Genomic DNA, 16,899 nt, shown 5'->3' on the forward strand with positions numbered 1-16,899 from the left:
TCGACCTTTATAGCTGAAAGAAGACGACTGGGTCATTTCTTCTTCAAAAGTTACATACTGTTGCTTTAAAGAGCAACAAACAATGACTCTGGACTTAACCCTGTTGGTATGTAGCCGAGCAAATATTCTGACTCAATGTGCCTGGGTTTTAAGCCATTCGCCTCAGTCATCCCAGCACAATAAAGATCAATTGAATTTTTTTTTTTTTTATCTGTGGTGCTCCAAGCATTTAAAAAATTAAATCTCTGAGGCTGATATCTCAAAACCCCCTGCAAATGACAAAGCCTATCTACATGACCTGACACCACCTGGGTGGATTTATAATCGTATTTTTCATGATTTGAGTGGACCGACCCCTTTATTATCTAATATTTTCATTTATTCCTGGGTTGAGGTTCTAAATGGAACTGGCTGAACTGTATCACAAATGAGCTCTGTGATAATGGGCGCCAGCTGCTTGAAGGAGATAATAACATTTACCAACAGCATTATTCCTCGTTGCCAGCAGCCCTTTCCTTCCTCCTGAACCAACTCCAATCAGCTGATATGGTTACTTGTTTGAGAGCTGACACAGAGTGCTGATATGATTTCACGTTAACAAGGTTAATGATTTAACACTGTTACGCTAGCACACATGAGTAAAATAGGCCATCGACTCGAGTGGTGGTGCAGGGACAAAAGTTTTCACCGTAAATGAGCCGTCAACGTTGAACATGACATTTATGCTGTCATTCACAAATGTGAACACTGATAACTGACAAACAGGCTGAATCACTTCTTTAAAAGTAATGGTGGCTCTATTTTTCCACGTTTGTATATATGTGAGGTATGGTTCTTAAAGTAGGTTTTCAGCAAGGACCGTGGTGGGGACTACGGGGCCCAGAGTGACCTGTATTAACAGGTGACAGTAATAATGCACTTTCAAAACAGTGAATGTGCCAAAACAGGGATTTTAAGGATTAAAACCTTAGATCCTACTGCGATACCATATGTTTACTTAAAGCTGAATTTAGTTTGCTAATTTACCACTGATTCATTGGTTCAAATGGTATTTAATTACATTTTGACCCGAACCTACGGGGCCAACCAAAATCCCGAGGGGGAAGAAGATCACAATGGATAAGACAACCTGATAGCAAACCACTTAATCTGATCGCCCAGTCCATACACTACTCCCTGCCAATGATACTCAGGTGTCCTTGCCACATCATGGCGGCCGGCTGTATCATTCCAGACAACAAAGCTCTTGCCGGTTGGTCTGATCAAATTTTAATGAGAACCCAGAGGAATCTAAGGGGAACTTCCACAACAAAAACCTAAATGTAATATTAAAGGCAGTTTTGTTATGTCACTAGTTAGGTCTCTAATGACAGCCTACGTAAACGCAATTTGTATAAATGTCAGTAACATAAGAGCTTTCGATATGAAAACATGACACCTAAGCTCCTTGATACATGCACAGTTTACTTTGGATTGTATTTACTTAATGGATATTGAATATTACACGTATGGTATAATTTTCTATTGCCGTATGTATCCAAATCTTCAATTATTTTGTAATTTACTTTATAATACGATCAGTATGGGGTTAACACCAGGCAAGTGATGAATAAATGATTTGTCTAATACTCCCCTACCTTCTCTTCGCAGACATGTTTGCACAGGTTGTCAAAATCCATCACTGTTATGAAGGCATTTGTTAGAGCGAGAAAATGCGTTAGCATGTGTGTTTCCGGGGTTGTCAAGGAGGTGTAGGCGCAAATTTCCTCAGATGCTGCGGGCAAACACTCTGACCTAATATTCATCCCAGAGTGACACATAAAACGTTCTCACACTGTGCGTTATTCTTGGGTTAAAATGGTGTGGGTCTGCGTGTGTGTGTGTGTGTCTGCGTGTGTGTGTGTGTGTGTCTTTGGAAAGGGGAGGGGAGATGCTGGAGGCCAAACCTGACCTGACGTGTCATTCATAGCAAAAATAAATAGTACAGATTGAGAGACAAAACATGCATACGGGCCATCAACTTAGTTTGCTCCCATTAGCAGACACTTTGTATATTATTCTTCAATTTCTTCACTTTTGCAACACTTTCCCAATGTAATTGCTGCTTGTCTCAATTGTCTCCAATACATACACAATTTCACTTGTTGCAAAGTTATTACAATCTGCTAAACCTTGAAGAGCCTTCTCCCTTCAACACAGTCTGATCAACTTTAATTGATGTGACATGAAAAGCCCATTATGCGACCAGATGGCTGGAAAAACTAAGTTATCATTTTGTAATTTCAAATGGCAAGCTGATTTGGACCTTCAGTAAAAATGTGAATCAAGTTCTAGGCGTGAAGAAGCGATGGGAGGCTGAGGATACATCCAGACATCTGTGGTGATTATGGATGTAATCGTCATTAAACATTTTTTTCTATTATTATATTTATCCATTTCCCCTTAATGGAGTTTGCATCCATAAGGACATCAGAGAAACACCTCACACATTGAAACTATTCGTGGGCGAGCTCATTACCTTTCTGTAGATGAATAATGTCGGGGAAGTTGGCGAGCAGGCCTTGGTAGAGCGACAGCTTGTCCAGCATTTGGAAGAGGTCATACTTAGGTTGCTCTGCAAACATCTCTCCAATGTTCTCATAGGTGCGGCCTGTATGGGATATGGCGTTGTTGAAGGTGTCTGAGCTGTGGGGAGGGTCCAGCATGAATGCCTGGCTGATAGACTGGAAAGCATTTCCCAGCCGCTGAAACTCCTTCCTGAACCCACCTAGGTGTTTACGCACCAGCTCTGAGGCAACATGTGTGAGCTGCATCACGCTGTCGTCCATTTTTTTAGCAAAGGACTTGAAGGAGTCAACCCGCTCCTCTACGTCCTGAAGGTCCTGGTGCTCGTTAGGGATCTGGAGGGTCAGCATGAAATGGGCGCCCACCATCTCGTCCTTCTCAGCCCGTCTCTTTCCCAGTTTCCACTGCTTGTCGTCAGCACACATCAGAAAGTGCTCAAAGCCTTCATACTGGGAAAGAACTGGGTGACTGGTCATGTGGTTCATCCACAGTATCAGTCGTCTCTTACGCTTCTCGATGAAGTCTTCCTCAAATCGCCCCGTAGCCTGCTTCTCAGGCAGGTGAGGCACAGAGATCACAGTGAACTTGTGCAGTAAGCGGTTGTACAGCCAGTCAAAGTGTTTGTAACGCCTGTAGACGGGACGCCCTGTGTGACTCGGCGTGACCCGGTACGAAATGTAGGTCTTGATGCCCTTGAACTTTGTCTGTTTTGTGGGGTCTTCAATGGAGCAGGAGAAAGGCTGTGGGTTCTCCTTCCACCGGGGCCCCAAGGGACCCATCTCAATGGTGTACGACTCAGCTATCTTTGCCATCATGGGTACATCACCCAGGACAAACGCTTCCACCCCTGAGCGTACAAAGCTGGAAAATCGGTTCAAGTTCCTCCCCACCATACTGCCTTTCCTTGAGCTGGAGATGCTGTCCTGTCTCTCCATGTATGGTTTGGCCCGGTAGTGCACATTGGGGTTGTTGGACAGTGGGCTCTGATGGGTATGTCCATTGGCCCCCGGGCTCCTAGTGGGGTCAGCATCCTCCACCACTGTGGACCTGTCGTCCCAGTCGTCCCAGTCGTCATCGTCATCATCGTCATACGGTTGCTGCAAATGCGGAGGGGTGATTGGGATGGGGGGGAAATAGGAGGAGTCATTTCCTAAAGAGCCCGCCGGGCTGATAGAGCAGTCAGTCACATTAGAGTTTGAGCGAGTGCGAATAATTTCCACATAAGACGCTGGGAAGAGACCCCTCTCCCCTCGGCTGTTCTCCCCCTGAAACCAGCCATCCACGGAGTTCTCATCAAAGATAACCAGTTCCTCGTTCTCCTGGATGCTGATCTCCTCTTTGTTTTCACTTAGAAAAGTGTAGATGGCTTTGGCTTTCACTGACATCTTGATACTCCAGTGGGTCCTAAACCAGAAAAAAAAAAAAAAAAGGTCTACATGCACATAGTGCCTAGTTTATGTTGATGCTGCTGTCTTGATGCATGCTGCTTTGGGAACATCTGACACAAAGCTCACTGTAATATTAAAACTCATCTCAAATTACATGGCAGCTGTTGGATCAGGTGTGCGGCAGCACAAGACGAGCCATGTAAATTCAATAAGCTGATACTTCAAAAACACAGGATGAGTAAACAGTTAAAAAAAAAAAAAAAAAAGCAGTCTAAAAAATGCCTACTCTGCCCACTAGCATCCTCAGCCCATGGAGGCTGTCGCTCTATTGTCTTATCATCTACTATGCTTCAAAATCTAACAATAACTTTAGGCTATAAAGGCTCTATAACACATTGAGTCTCCCATAACAGTGAGCGCGTCTAGCTCGTTTCTCATCCCAAACTCAACAGGTTTCAAAAACAAAACAAAACAAAAAAACTGCTTCCACCAAAGAGCCTCCCCCAGAGGCACCGACGGTGGCTTTAATCCTCAAAAAACTGGACGGCAACCTCGTGTCGCTCGCTCACCGGGCAACTTGTTTCTCACCGCGGTGCCTGGCAAAGACCCCCGGGTGAAAATGCCTCCGAGACAGAGTGGCCCAGCGTGAGGAAGAACGGAGGGATGGGTACTGGTATCCCTGTGCGCCGCCAGCCTGCCCCGCATTCCCTCGGACTCAAACTTGCTGCGTTTTCCCCGTAAACAGGTTCCTGCGCATCCTCAGTCGACCCTTTTTATCTTAACAAAAAGCAGAAGCAGCGCCCAAACAATCTGCTCCTACAGAGTATCAACACACATCACGGGTAAGTGTTTTTTTTTTCCTTTCTTTTTTTTTTTTTTTTTTTTCTCTCTTGAGGTCTATTCCTGTGCGCGCTGCAACAAAGTAACTCTTTCCATGACGTGAGGTTTGGACAATTGAAGGCAAGTTCGCCTTTTCTCTCTTTTTCTTCTTTTTCTTTTTTTCTTCATCAGCTCCTTTATAAGTCGTCGAAGGGGGAGAAACTGGCTCAACACTGCCCCCGACAGGAGAAAGAGAGTATAACCCACAACACCGGCTACAACATCCAAGTCAAACTTTATGTAATAAGGCTGATCATCATCATCATCATCATTAAGAAATAGAAAGGATAATAATAATGGTGATAATAATAATGACAACCATTATTAATATGATCAGTATTATTATATATTATATATATATACTGTATATTATATATAGGAGTAGTAGGAGCAGCCTCAAATGAACAGTATGAATCAATAAACTGTGATTTCTTTATTGAAAGCTGTCACTATAATGCCACTGTAATGTTATATACTTGGTTAAAATTCTCCTCCGGTATTCCTTAAGATGACCATGAGATGATCCGAATTCAACTTGAAATTTTATTTGCACGCTGTGGCACCATTTCATACAAGAGCGGAGCCGAGTACTGCACAAGGATAATGAGGCAAGGCAGACGAACAAAAACCGAGAATCAGATGAAAAGTAAATCTGCATGTGTGAGACAAGCAGGTTTTCTCTGGAGTACAGTACTGTAGTTTTTACTCCACCACATTTATTTAAAACAGGTCCAGTCACTTATCAGACTAACTTTTTACACGTACAGTACAGCACCCAACAGTACTGACAAGCATAGCGAGTACCTCCACACATACACCTGTAGATGTAACACACACACACTTAGTTAAATTAAACAGGTTTTATAGAAATCGCCAAGCTCCTGTGTGCACAAGCAGGGGTGTGGTAGAGAGGGGGAAGAGTGCAAAGGGGCCCCAACATATGGAGCCCCCCCCAAGAAAAACACTGGAAATTTATCCACAATTTTGAAATTTTACATTATTAGAATTATAATTAATCTCTTACTCTTGGCTGAATAATTTGGAAAACTGTGGATTGCATCAAAAAAAAAATAAATATTAGAGCCCCTTGAATAATAACTTTAACCATTGTGTTTTGATCAGTTTGAATACTGTGTTTACCATCATTATTTAAGTGAATAAACCTTCAGACCGACTTAGTATTTAACATTACCCCCTGTATGAAGACCAGTCCATCGGAGGGTGATGGCGGGGTCCAATCCCGAGTCTTCAGTTTTGGTCATGCGGAAGTCCCTTTTTCTCGGCGTGGGGCGGGCCCGCATAAGGTGGCTCTCCGCCTCGGTCTGTGCTCCCGGGGTCTGATGGAAACCTCAAAAACTGTGACAGAAATTATGTCCCGAGTTGTAGTAAAAACCTCGCCGTGAAATCGTCCCAGTGATTACAGTACGTCGCTGTAGTTATAGTATGTCATTGTAAAATACTTTATAAATAGTTCATGAGCGCTGACGCTATTAACCACTGCGCTGACCATGTTTACTTGTTGATTCAGTTTTTCATACAGGATTGACAGGGTGCCCATGCGTGCGGTCCGGATGTATGTGCCACACCGCTGATTATCCGAATATCCCTACCCCCATTACCGCAAATGTGTATTTACACGCATACCGTCGCGTAACTTGCTCCGTAAAACTCCGGGTTAGTTTTGCCGCCGCGGGTCGGCCAACCAAATGTGTCGTCGCCGGTGGGAGGCATGACAGCGTGACGTCTCGGCGGCGGCGGCAGCAGCAGCAGCAACAGCCACCCTGGATGTCCAAGGTACCTCTCTGTACGGCCGATTTACTCGTCATTATCCGACCGAGCCTCCGCTCCAGTGGTTAGTTCGGGCTCGGCACTTATGGCGTAGCTGGTACTAATCGAAGCAGCAACGTGGCGTTTTATACTCGGCGTAACGAGCGACTTGTCGGCCCACCGTACGCTAGCGCGGTTAGCATGATGCTAGCTGCTAAAATAAACTGTAATACTCTGGGATTTGTGTGTGTGTGTGTGTGTGTGTGTGTGTGTGTGTGTGTGTGTGTGTGTGTGTGTGTGTAATGTCGAAGAACCCAACTTGTGTTTCTAGAGCTAGTTTTGGATTTGGAGGTCTGCTTTGGATCATTGTCCTGTTTATAGGAGCCAGCCTCTCTTCTACCAGTGCAATTTTTCCTGTGCCACCGGCTGCCACACAACCCCAAAGAAAATTTCCACCCTCATGCTTCACAGTTGGCCAAACCTTTGCACATGTCTCAATTACTGTATTTTTTTTCTGTTTTTTCTAATTTTTTTTAAGTTCATGAATTAAAAAGTTAAATTGCACTTACATTTGAAGAAGGACTAGTTTTTAATAACTGTTTGCACTTCAAAAATAACCACCTTTTGCATACAACTGTATATGTTTTCATTGATTGTATGGTTGGGATATGACTGTCGAGATGTAATGATGCTATCCCCAGTCGGTCATCCATATTAATGCTAAAAAGATTGCTCGATTCATCCCTTAGTCAATCATAATATTTGTCAACAATTTTGATTAATCATTTATCAAGCACAAATGCCAAACCCTCACTGGATCTAGATCCTCAAATGTACGGATTTGTTGCTTTTTTTGTATTTTATATGATTATAAATTGAATATCGTGGGTTGTAGACTTTTTGTCTAAAAACACAAGCTATCTAAAGATGTCACCTCGGGCTCTGGGAAAATAATCAAGCCATTCTGCACTGTTTTCTGACATTTTATAGACAAAGCCAATTGAAAAAAACAAAACAAAACAATCATCGGATTAATGGATAATGAAAAGAATTGTTAGTTGCAGCCCTAATACCTAATCTCAGACCATCTGAAACAAATCCCTGTGTGAACTAAAGCACATAGAGTTTGAGACGCACTCACACAGCAGCATGAAGATGTGTGCCATCGTGCAAATGTCAACAAGATTTTATCTGAAAATGCCTGCAGTAAATAATGCGTACACCTTTGCCTCAAAAAGTATGAAAGAATTTAATGCAGCCCCGGTGCATCACAGGAAAACATTCTTCTGAGTTTACATGTGTTCTAACAAAAATAGTCAAATCTGCAAGCTTCTCCTAAAGATTATGAATGACCTGTGGCGCTAATTATGCCACTATTTTCATATCACTTGCATATAGTGATGATTCATGAATTCAACAACCACATTACCTTACAATATAAGCACCTTCAGTAGTCTCAGGGAAGGGGATGGTCAATCTCAGAGAAAGGGGGGGGAAAATGCTTATAACCTTACATAACCATTATTTTGTACTGATTTGCAGAGTCCCCATGGATGACCTCACCCAAGCCCTCTCGGCCAGCTTTGCTGTGTCCAAGGAGCCCAACAGTACGGCTGCCCCCCACCCTCGGCTGGCCCAGTACAAGAGCAAGTACAGTGTGCTGGAGCAGAGTGAGCGACGGAGGCGCTTCCTTGACCTGCAGAAAAGGCACATGTCCTAACTATGTAGTGTTTGTTCAATCCAAGACCTGTTTCCATGGTCATTCACGTTTGCTTTGAATGACCATGGAAAGTATGGTCAAAGTATGGTTGTGAGTATGTAGCCTCCAGCTACATACTCACAACTAGTACACTTGTCACATACATTGAAGCCACTATAGTTCTGCAAAACTGTTAAACGTGGCTTTTCTCCAGATACACTTGGTCAATTTTTAAAAAAATGCAGCTTACTAACTGATGTGGCTTCAGGAGGCTGCCAATGTTGTGAGTGACTAGTAAGCTCTGTGCACAGGTAAATACCACAGATGATCTTGCGAAAGTATCTGAATGAGCCCTTCTTTTTTTCTTCTTTTTCTTCTTCTGCATCGGTAATCTTAGTAAAAGGTTAAACTACGTTAACCATGCGCGGCGTCTGGCGGATGGGGACTGGACGGAGGCAGACAGCGATGGGGAGGAGGACATGGAGAAACAGGAGGAGGGGAAACGCGAGCAAGATGGCAACACAGAGGAAGAGGGGATGGAAATTGAGAGGAGGAAGCTGCCAAAACATTATGCAAACCAGGTCAGTGTTCGACACATTATGACCCAGATAATATTTCTCTTACCCGTGTGAGGGACAACACGTTACTTGTGTATCTTCTTGCTGCATTCTCCATTTTGTCCAGCAGAGGGCACCTTAGTTTCTAGAGCTACAGCCCTGCTGTCTGGCATTAGACCTTGTGATAAATCACACTCCAGGGGAATGTTGACAGATTTTTCCATAATTCTTGGATTCTCTTCTACAAATGTTGATGAGGATGAAATGCTGAGTTTGTCAACAAAGTTCTCCATCCCCCTCAGCTCATGCTGTCAGAGTGGCTGGTGGACGTTCCATCAGAGCTGGACACTGATTGGCTGATGGTGATCTGTCCGGTGGGGAAAAGATCTCTCATTGTTGCCTCCAAGGTAGGAACCTGTCCCTGCTCTTTTGCTGTTTCACATGATCCTTCGCTGCTGTCCTTGAATTCAAGAATTCAGGGAGGAAGAAGATAATTATTTTAAGGAGCCACGTTGATAATTGGCCGCAGATGGAACTGTCAAGTCAAATACAACTGAGACTGCGTGAGTTGCTTCGTATTGGCTTTTGAATTACTTTCCATTTCTGCTGATTTTTTTTGATGCGTCATCCTCCAGCCCTGATCGAAAGTCTTACCAGTTTCCAGATCTGATTAACTTGACAAACTGCAACCAGGATCTTCTCCTCTAATTTGAATGCACTGTCGTGGCTGTACTGAATCAGTATTTTGAGAGGATTACTGCACCTTGCATCTATTTCTTGTAAATTCAAAGCTGCATTCCTGGTATCGAGGACAATGGAGTGTGTTGAAAAGTGAGTAAGATGAGCCACCTCTTCTGAGCAACCTTACACAATATTAATAATATGGGAGAACAGTTAGGAAGAATCTTCGTGAATCTGTGATGAAATTAGGCTGATGTGATTTCATTATAATGCTGTAAAAACATTGATTCATGTATGTAAGTTGCCAAATGAGTACCATATGAATCATAAGATTTTCATAATTTTAAGTCTTAGTCCTTATGTGGATCAGTTTTATCAAAATAAAATACGCATCTGTGTACATAGCCGCTACTTAGGTATTCTACATGACTACAGGAGTGTATTACAAAAAGGGAAAAGGGTTCGCCCTGGCATCGAAGTGTTGCGGAAACTGAAAAGCGAGAAGTACAGAGAGCAAGTTGTGTTGTCCGACCGCCGGACAACACAACTTGTATTGAGCCATATTGTGTTTCGTGATCTAGTTAGAAATAAGCCAAGTTAACATCATGCTGATGCAAATGTGAATTATGTCATTATATTGTAAAACAGGAACAAAATGAAAGATCATCAGAGAAGAGACAGATTATCTGCCCCTGGTGAAAAGAAGTACACGAAGACCTTTTTTGTGTGTGTGTGTGTGTGTGTGTGTAATGTTTTACCACTTTTCTCCTCCTCTGGGCAGTTCTTAAGCTGTAGTATCTGTAGCAATGGTTTCCAAACCTAGGGCCGTAAGCCAGTACCGGGCCTCAGAACATTTGCAGCTGGGCCACAAGGAAGCAGTACCCTATGCTATCAAAGCTGAATAATAATTCTAAAGTTTTATAAAACATTTGTGCTGTAATTTCTTTGGACTCAGCCTGCTCTGTCTGCTCTGCAACATTCCTCGTCTCTCCTCAAGCTCACAATAACATGATACTGATTTTGAACGGAAGTAGGTCATCGGTACTCATTGTAACCAGTCCATCATCACCAACCTCGCTACTCGATCTGCCTGTGCTGTGTTCATTTAACTGTCGCAACCTGCTAATATGTGTAAAAAAAAAAAAAAGACAAAAACACTGAGAGCTTAAGAGAGCTTTAGAGTGGCTTCGGTAGAGGAATATAAAAACAGTCTACCATGCAAAAAATATAGGCAACCTCTAATCTAGAGAAAATGCTGAGGGCCTGGAGTTTGGATTTACACTTGTCACCATTTTATGAGTTGTTGGAAACAGAAAATCCAAAATTTGGGAGACCGGTTGAAACCAGGTTGATGCTGAGTAAAAGCAGTTGAGTGGCAGTCACCGGGGCTCTGTGCTGTATCATTGGAAACCAGTCCGATCAAATACACCAACAAACAATCCCATTATAAAGCCTTAATGTCCCCCACAGTATTTTTAAAATCGTCATTAAGACATTAATTAGAAGAAATGAAAGTAGCTGTAGCTATTGAGAAAAAATGTACTTGTAGTCAGAACTTTGGGGTTTTTCTCATTTGTTTTCTTGCAACATCATGTGTTTTTCATTGGTAGTCTTAAATGGTAAAACAAATGCTTCATTTGTGTTGTAATGTATCAGTCTTGAGGTTTATGGGTAATGAAAAGGCTTGAAAATGCTTATCAGATTTAGATGCAGATTATTGGTAACTGGTACAGCATGCCTGTTCTGTCATACCAGACTTACAGTTCTCTTCTACCAGGACAGAAAAACCTATGTTGTTCTATTGTTACTAACACTCCATTCACTGTGATCCAACCATCTATAATATCTATATGACTGTGCACCTGCACTCATCCAGTTCCTTGGTTGTTATTTTAGACCTTGACCTGACTCATGACTAGCGTGTGAAACACCACGACCCAACGCTTTTTTCAAAACGAGAAATGAAGATTATTTGAAAACCAGAAACAACTGATGGTTTCCGGCGCTCGAGGAAACCTGAATGAGAAATGATTCATCTACTCGCGAGCATTTACATTTATTTGTCAGAGTAACCCAATATGACGCTTTTTGCTTTTAATTTCTCCAAAGTTCCTGTTTAGCTCTGTGGGAACATCGTGTCACTAATGCTGCCAGGACTCTGAGGACTAATAGGCCCATCTACACCACAAATCTCTCATTATTCTCATGACCCCATTATAATTATAATCATCAAATTGTCTTGTAACTTTGAGTGTATTACTTTTTCTTTCTTTTTTTTTTTTTTTCTATTTTTTAATGCACTTATGGAGCCCCAAACAGATTGTGCAATAAATGATGATGTATTTCAAATAGGGCTGGGCAATAAAGCGGTAGCCGTTGCGTCTTCGCTCTTGTAACGTCTCTGTTTCTGACTTTTTTTTCCCAAGGGTTCCACTGCAGCGTACACTAAAAGCGGCTACTGTGTGAACCGTTTCCCCTCCCTGCTGCCCGGTGGGAACCGACACAATTCTGCCATGGGAAAAGGTAGGCGGGCCGGTCGTATCTGGAGGGCAGCGGTTCACTAAAATGCACTGCCTGGGCATTTTCGCGACCCAAAAAAAGCGTTTCGCCAACAATAGATCCTTGTGTTCTTCTCCCGTTCAATCTTTTTAACCTCTTAAACCTGCTGGAAGGACTGTCAGTACAAACTCATACCATGCAGGCAAGCTTTGTGCAAACTCACAGAACTTTATTTTGAAATCTAGTGGAGATCCCAAATTTTCCAAAAGTAACAAATATGACTGAATAAAATGGTGATAACACATGTAGACTATTTCAATTTGTCAGAATGGTGATTTTTTAAAAACTTAAAGCTACTTAAGGGGTAATAAAAGGGAAAAACTGGATGTAAAGGGGTCAGTGAAAGCACCCAGTGAAGAGTCGATATTGTCCCCATTAAAGAGTTTTGTCTTTGGCTGTTTGTCTACTTGTAAACAAGATTTGTTAGCCTTTGTAGCTAAAATGTCTCACAGCACTGGTTGTTCATTGTTGCACCATCCTCGGGGTGTTGGGTAGGGGTTGGTTGTTGGTCTCTGGAAATTCTTTTGGCTGATTTTTTTTTTTTTTTTGTTCCAAAACATCACACAGGACCTAAAAATGATTTGCACATCCAAAAAATCTGTAATCGTTGTACCACTGATATAGATCAATAATCACATCAAGCACCGTGCAGATATCATAAGGTCATTTAGTAAGAGGTAGTAAATATATTCTTACTGCTTTTTATGACGTCAATAATAAAGATTATATTGTAAATCACCATAAACAACTTTTACACCTGTGAATTCTGTATATCTGTAAGTTGGTCTTTGTACTTGCCCCATGCAGACTACACAATCCTGGACTGCATTTACAGTGAAGTGGACAGAACATACTACATCCTGGACATCATGTGCTGGAGAGGCCACCCGGTCTATGACTGCGCAGTAAGACTGGCTTCTAATCCTTGAGCAATCCAGGAATGCCTCTCTAATTGCTTTAGTAGCAAAGTCTGGGCCCCAGATGTGCTTTTCACCATCTCATTGGCTCAGGATTTAAAGGGAGTTTTTTTTTGTTTACAGTGCTTGTTTTCTCATCAACAGACCGAGTTCCGTTTCTACTGGCTTCAGTCCAAAGTCCAGGAGACGGAGGGCCTATCAGAGATCGCCAAACGCAACCCTGTGAGTACCAGCAACAGGAACAGAGCCTTTCCACTTCATCCCCCATTTTTCCTTCCTAGTTTTCAATACTTCGTATTGTTGTTTGAGACACTGTAACATGTTTAGAGTCATTCTTTGGTTTTCTGCATTTTGTGTTTGTTGTGTTTTATGCCTTGCTGCACCTTATTTCCCCATATGGGATAAATAAAGTCCTAAACCTGAACCTAAACCTCCTCAGGGGGAAATAAGGCAAAGGCGAACTCCAGTTACGGTCTTGGGAACATATTTTGCACTTAAGTGATTCTTATACACAAATTTTGAAGATTATGGTGCTTGAGTGAACTTGAGTTCCACCTCTAAATCTTCAGTGGTTGTGTAGCCCAGCCCAGTAGAAGCTAAATCAGGCTCAGTCCTTGCAGAGCAAACTCATAATCGGAAAGCAATTTCTCATATTTGACAGTGAGACAAATTGTGTTGGGAACTAACAACGTGGTGCTCTGGTTTTGTTTGCCCCAACAGTTCCGGTTTGTGAGCCTCCAAAGCTCAGACTGCACAGCAGTGTCAATTCAGAAGGCCCTGGCAGCTGAGTACAGCTTCAGCGTAAGAACAGATCTTTAGATCTTTAAACCGTTTTCTGCAAACACCTAGATGCTAGGTGTAATGATGTATTTGGGGAAACGGTTTATTCTTTTTACAAACAAAAATCCGTTTTGTTTGCTTCTCATCCGGCTTTGATTAGTTTAATTCTGAATATTTGGCTGCAGGTGGATGGTCTGCTCTTCTACCACCGGCAGACCCACTACACTCCCGGCAGCACCCCTCTAGTGGGCTGGCTTCGCCCCTACATGGTCACTGACATCCTTGGTATGGAGGTTCCGGTAGGACCCCTCACCACCAAGCCTGAGTATGCCGGCCACCAGCTGCAGCAGATCCTGGAGCACAAGAAAGCATCAAGTGAAGTCCGCCCGGCCAACAGAAGCGGAGGCTACGAGTTGGAGTACCTGTCGACACCGAGTCAGGACGGTGCGGAGTCTCTGAACTTTTTGAATCAAAAGCCAATAAGGGAAGCAAACATGGAGATCTGAGTGGGAGGCTTAACTAGATGCAAATTGCTAACTCAGTGTTTCTGAGTGAGGTTGGCCCACATATGGCTCATTAGAATGTCTGCTGAATGGATCTACAGATCCGACCAATTGCAGAGCATGGTTAATTCTAATCCGGCACTGCTCAGGATGCCCTTAGAGTGCAGATTAGTAGAGCTATGCTGTGTATGTGTTTTTATTTTGGCTAAAAACATTTACATCTTTACTTCTACCTGCTGCAGAACTTGGAAACGATTCATTTCCTTGAGAATGGTTGCACAGTATTTAGCCACTATAATTACAATGTCACACTGTTACGCAGATGCCTCTCATAACACCCTAGTCGCATGCAATCAAAAAAAGAGGACAAAGGATGCCTTATGTGAGATAAATTGTGAAGTGCAGCACGCCCAAATTTGTGGTCAAGTGTTATTTTGCTGCTCTGTGCTTTGTGCACTTAGAACAGATCTCACATAAGTAACATCTCATCCTTACTGTTTTCATGTGTCTGGAGGTTGGTAGGTCAGTGATGCATATTCATGGAAAAATGCTGAATATTTGAACAAAACGTTAGTTTGGGCAACAGTAATGGAGAATTGAGAAATCACTCAGTGTTTTGGAAGGTGAGATGTTGCTGACTGGTCAGATTCTAGCAGTTGTGATCATGCTGAACAGCAGGAGTGGCATAGGCTTTTACAGATTAATGAGAAGTTTAAATTGCTGAAAAGGTGTTTTTAAAATGTGCGTTTCTAAATAAAATTTTTTTATTGGATTACATTCCTGTGTTCATTACAGAAATTTTTTAGAAATTTTAACGCTCATTTATATATCTATATATATATCTATATATCTATCTATATATATATCTATCTATATATATATATATATATATATATATATATATCTATATCTATATATATATATCTATATATATATATAGATAGATATATATCTATATATCTATATATAGATATATATAGATATAGAGAGATTTGAGAGATAGAGAGAGATGATATAATTTATCAAAGTTAACTTGAAGTTGAGAAAATACCTTTTTTTTTTTTTTTTTCGTACAACTGCCTGTACATGCTCTGTCAGAATACATGCAAGTAGCTGGTGTTCCAGTATATGGTAAGAGGTGACTCACACTGCTGCTGCCAGTTCTCATCAGCAGAATTCTCGAGCATCTCTTCCCCTCTGCGCTGAGCTTTCTTTGCCATTTGCGTAACCGAAGAGCTGGGCGGAAACTGTCAACAGGAAAAGACGTGTGTGTCTGGCAGGGTTGTGAGCTTAGTTTCACCTGTGCCAACACATTCTCTGAGAAAGAACGTCTAAGATTGTCTCAAGTTACCAGATCTTGGTTGTATGAAGTAGTTTACAATATCTTAGGAAGGGAGGTGACCAGATTTTCTTTATCCTTTTGTTTCCTTGTTTTAAGAGAAGTTACAGTTTTGAAGTTGAATTGTTTCTAGTTTCAACTGAAAGTGCCCAGTCCTTGGACCTGTTTCCACCTTTGACATACTGAGGTCTATCTCTTTAATTAGTTTTAAGACTTTAAATTTAGCTGAAGTAGTGGTGGTAACTTTAAAGCTAGTGGCTCTAGGGATGGCTTTGTTGATTGGTCCACCACTTTGGTTCATACTCAAATATCTAAAAAATAAATTAGAAGGATGGCCATGAAATTTTATGCAAATCTCCAGAGGATAAAGCCCATAGACTTGTGAAATATCTGTACATCGACTTGATGGGATTGGCACAAATTTTGAGACGGACCTGGCTGCAGACAATATGGTGGACCTGCGCAGTTGAGAAGGAAATCATACGAACTCAGTAGCGTAGGTCAGTCTTCCTGATTTCGTTTTTGCGTGAACATCTGCATTGCACATGTGCGTAGTCGAGCTGTGGTAGAAAAGGTGAGAAGGCAGGAGGACTTCACGGTGGTAAGATACGGAGTCTACTAAGGAACTTTTCAAAAAGTTCATTGGCTTTTCTAAGGTTTTATTCAATGTCGTCTATCAGACTTAAATATATCAAAGAATCCAGCGCGTGTAGGTACACCACTATCGAGAAAATACATGTGAAAATGTCAAGTGGCTCCAAGTATTTAGTGTTAGCTATTTTATTTGCTGTTGCAGGTCATGTAAGTACTTTTTAAAAATATTTGTGTAACTTAAATGAATCCTAAGTTTAAATGAGTTTAAAATGTTAAACCGTACTGTTGAGTACGAACTGTTTGAATCACATTACAGTAGCTCGCTAATGGGCAGCAGGGGGCAGCTGCTCGGATGCTCGGTCCGGCAAATGCCTGGGGCATGTAGTGTAGCGCGCAGTTGACGTTAGCCTGACTGTTACCACATTCATCTTTTACCTCTCAGGAACAAAGTGCACCATCTGGGACGGCACTATGATTGGATCATTTGCTAACTTCTTTCAGATTGCCATCAAAATCCTGGAGGCCCAAAGACAAACCAGGTACCAAGCAGAGGCCACGGCCTAAGAGAGGCAGTTTTAACCCTCCAATTATGTAATTTTATATACGGTTTTTATTGGCTTGCATCGTGTTTTATTTTTTGTCTTTAAATGTACACACGCAACCACCAAGCT

At 42.0% G+C, this 16,899-nt stretch overlaps 2 protein-coding genes across 5 annotated transcripts in view; one reads left to right on the forward strand and one right to left on the reverse strand.

The window, feature by feature from the left end:
• The window catches only part of snx33 (sorting nexin 33), a 19,363-nt gene extending 13,016 nt beyond the window's left edge, over positions 1–6,347 (reverse strand). Inside the window, exons 1-2 of one of the 2 annotated variants that reach the window (XM_040132393.1) lie at positions 6,025–6,347; positions 2,519–3,969 (exon numbers count right to left, since the gene is read on the reverse strand). In XM_040132393.1, coding sequence (XP_039988327.1) covers positions 2,519–3,969; positions 6,025–6,047 — 1,474 coding nt within the window. In that variant the 5' untranslated portion in view covers positions 6,048–6,347. Of the gene's footprint in view, positions 1–2,518; positions 3,970–4,522; positions 4,630–6,024 lie in introns of those variants that run through there. The other variant, XM_040132394.1, reaches the window with a different exon arrangement.
• snupn (snurportin 1) lies at positions 6,123–15,072 on the forward strand. 3 transcript variants are annotated; one of them, XM_040132397.1, is made up of 9 exons: positions 6,123–6,254; positions 8,142–8,306; positions 8,696–8,879; positions 9,158–9,262; positions 11,963–12,059; positions 12,903–13,000; positions 13,157–13,234; positions 13,733–13,813; positions 13,978–15,072. In XM_040132397.1, exons 2-9 carry the CDS (start codon positions 8,149–8,151, stop codon positions 14,296–14,298), a joined length of 1,122 nt encoding a protein of 373 aa, XP_039988331.1. In that variant the 5' UTR covers positions 6,123–6,254; positions 8,142–8,148; the 3' UTR covers positions 14,299–15,072. The 3 variants fall into 3 exon arrangements, with proteins under 3 accessions (XP_039988331.1, XP_039988330.1, XP_039988329.1); XM_040132396.1 differs by having other exon boundaries at positions 6,124–6,273; XM_040132395.1 differs by lacking the exon at positions 6,123–6,254 and adding an exon at positions 6,512–6,626.
• The last annotated feature ends 1,827 nt before the right edge of the window (positions 15,073–16,899 follow it).

Source organism: Xiphias gladius, chromosome 8 (genome assembly GCF_016859285.1).
Source record: "Xiphias gladius isolate SHS-SW01 ecotype Sanya breed wild chromosome 8, ASM1685928v1, whole genome shotgun sequence".
Taxonomy (NCBI): Eukaryota; Metazoa; Chordata; class Actinopteri; order Istiophoriformes; family Xiphiidae; genus Xiphias; species Xiphias gladius.

Bases quoted from the DNA above. Each gene is read 5' to 3' on its own strand.
- snupn (XM_040132397.1), top strand. From the start codon at position 8,149: ATGGATGACCTCACCCAAGCCCTCTCGGCCAGCTTTGCTGTGTCCAAG. The intron at 9,263-11,962 runs GTAGGAACCTGT...TTTTTTCCCAAG, and splicing joins CTCTCATTGTTGCCTCCAAG to GGTTCCACTGCAGCGTACAC. The intron at 12,060-12,902 runs GTAGGCGGGCCG...TGCCCCATGCAG, and splicing joins CAATTCTGCCATGGGAAAAG to ACTACACAATCCTGGACTGC.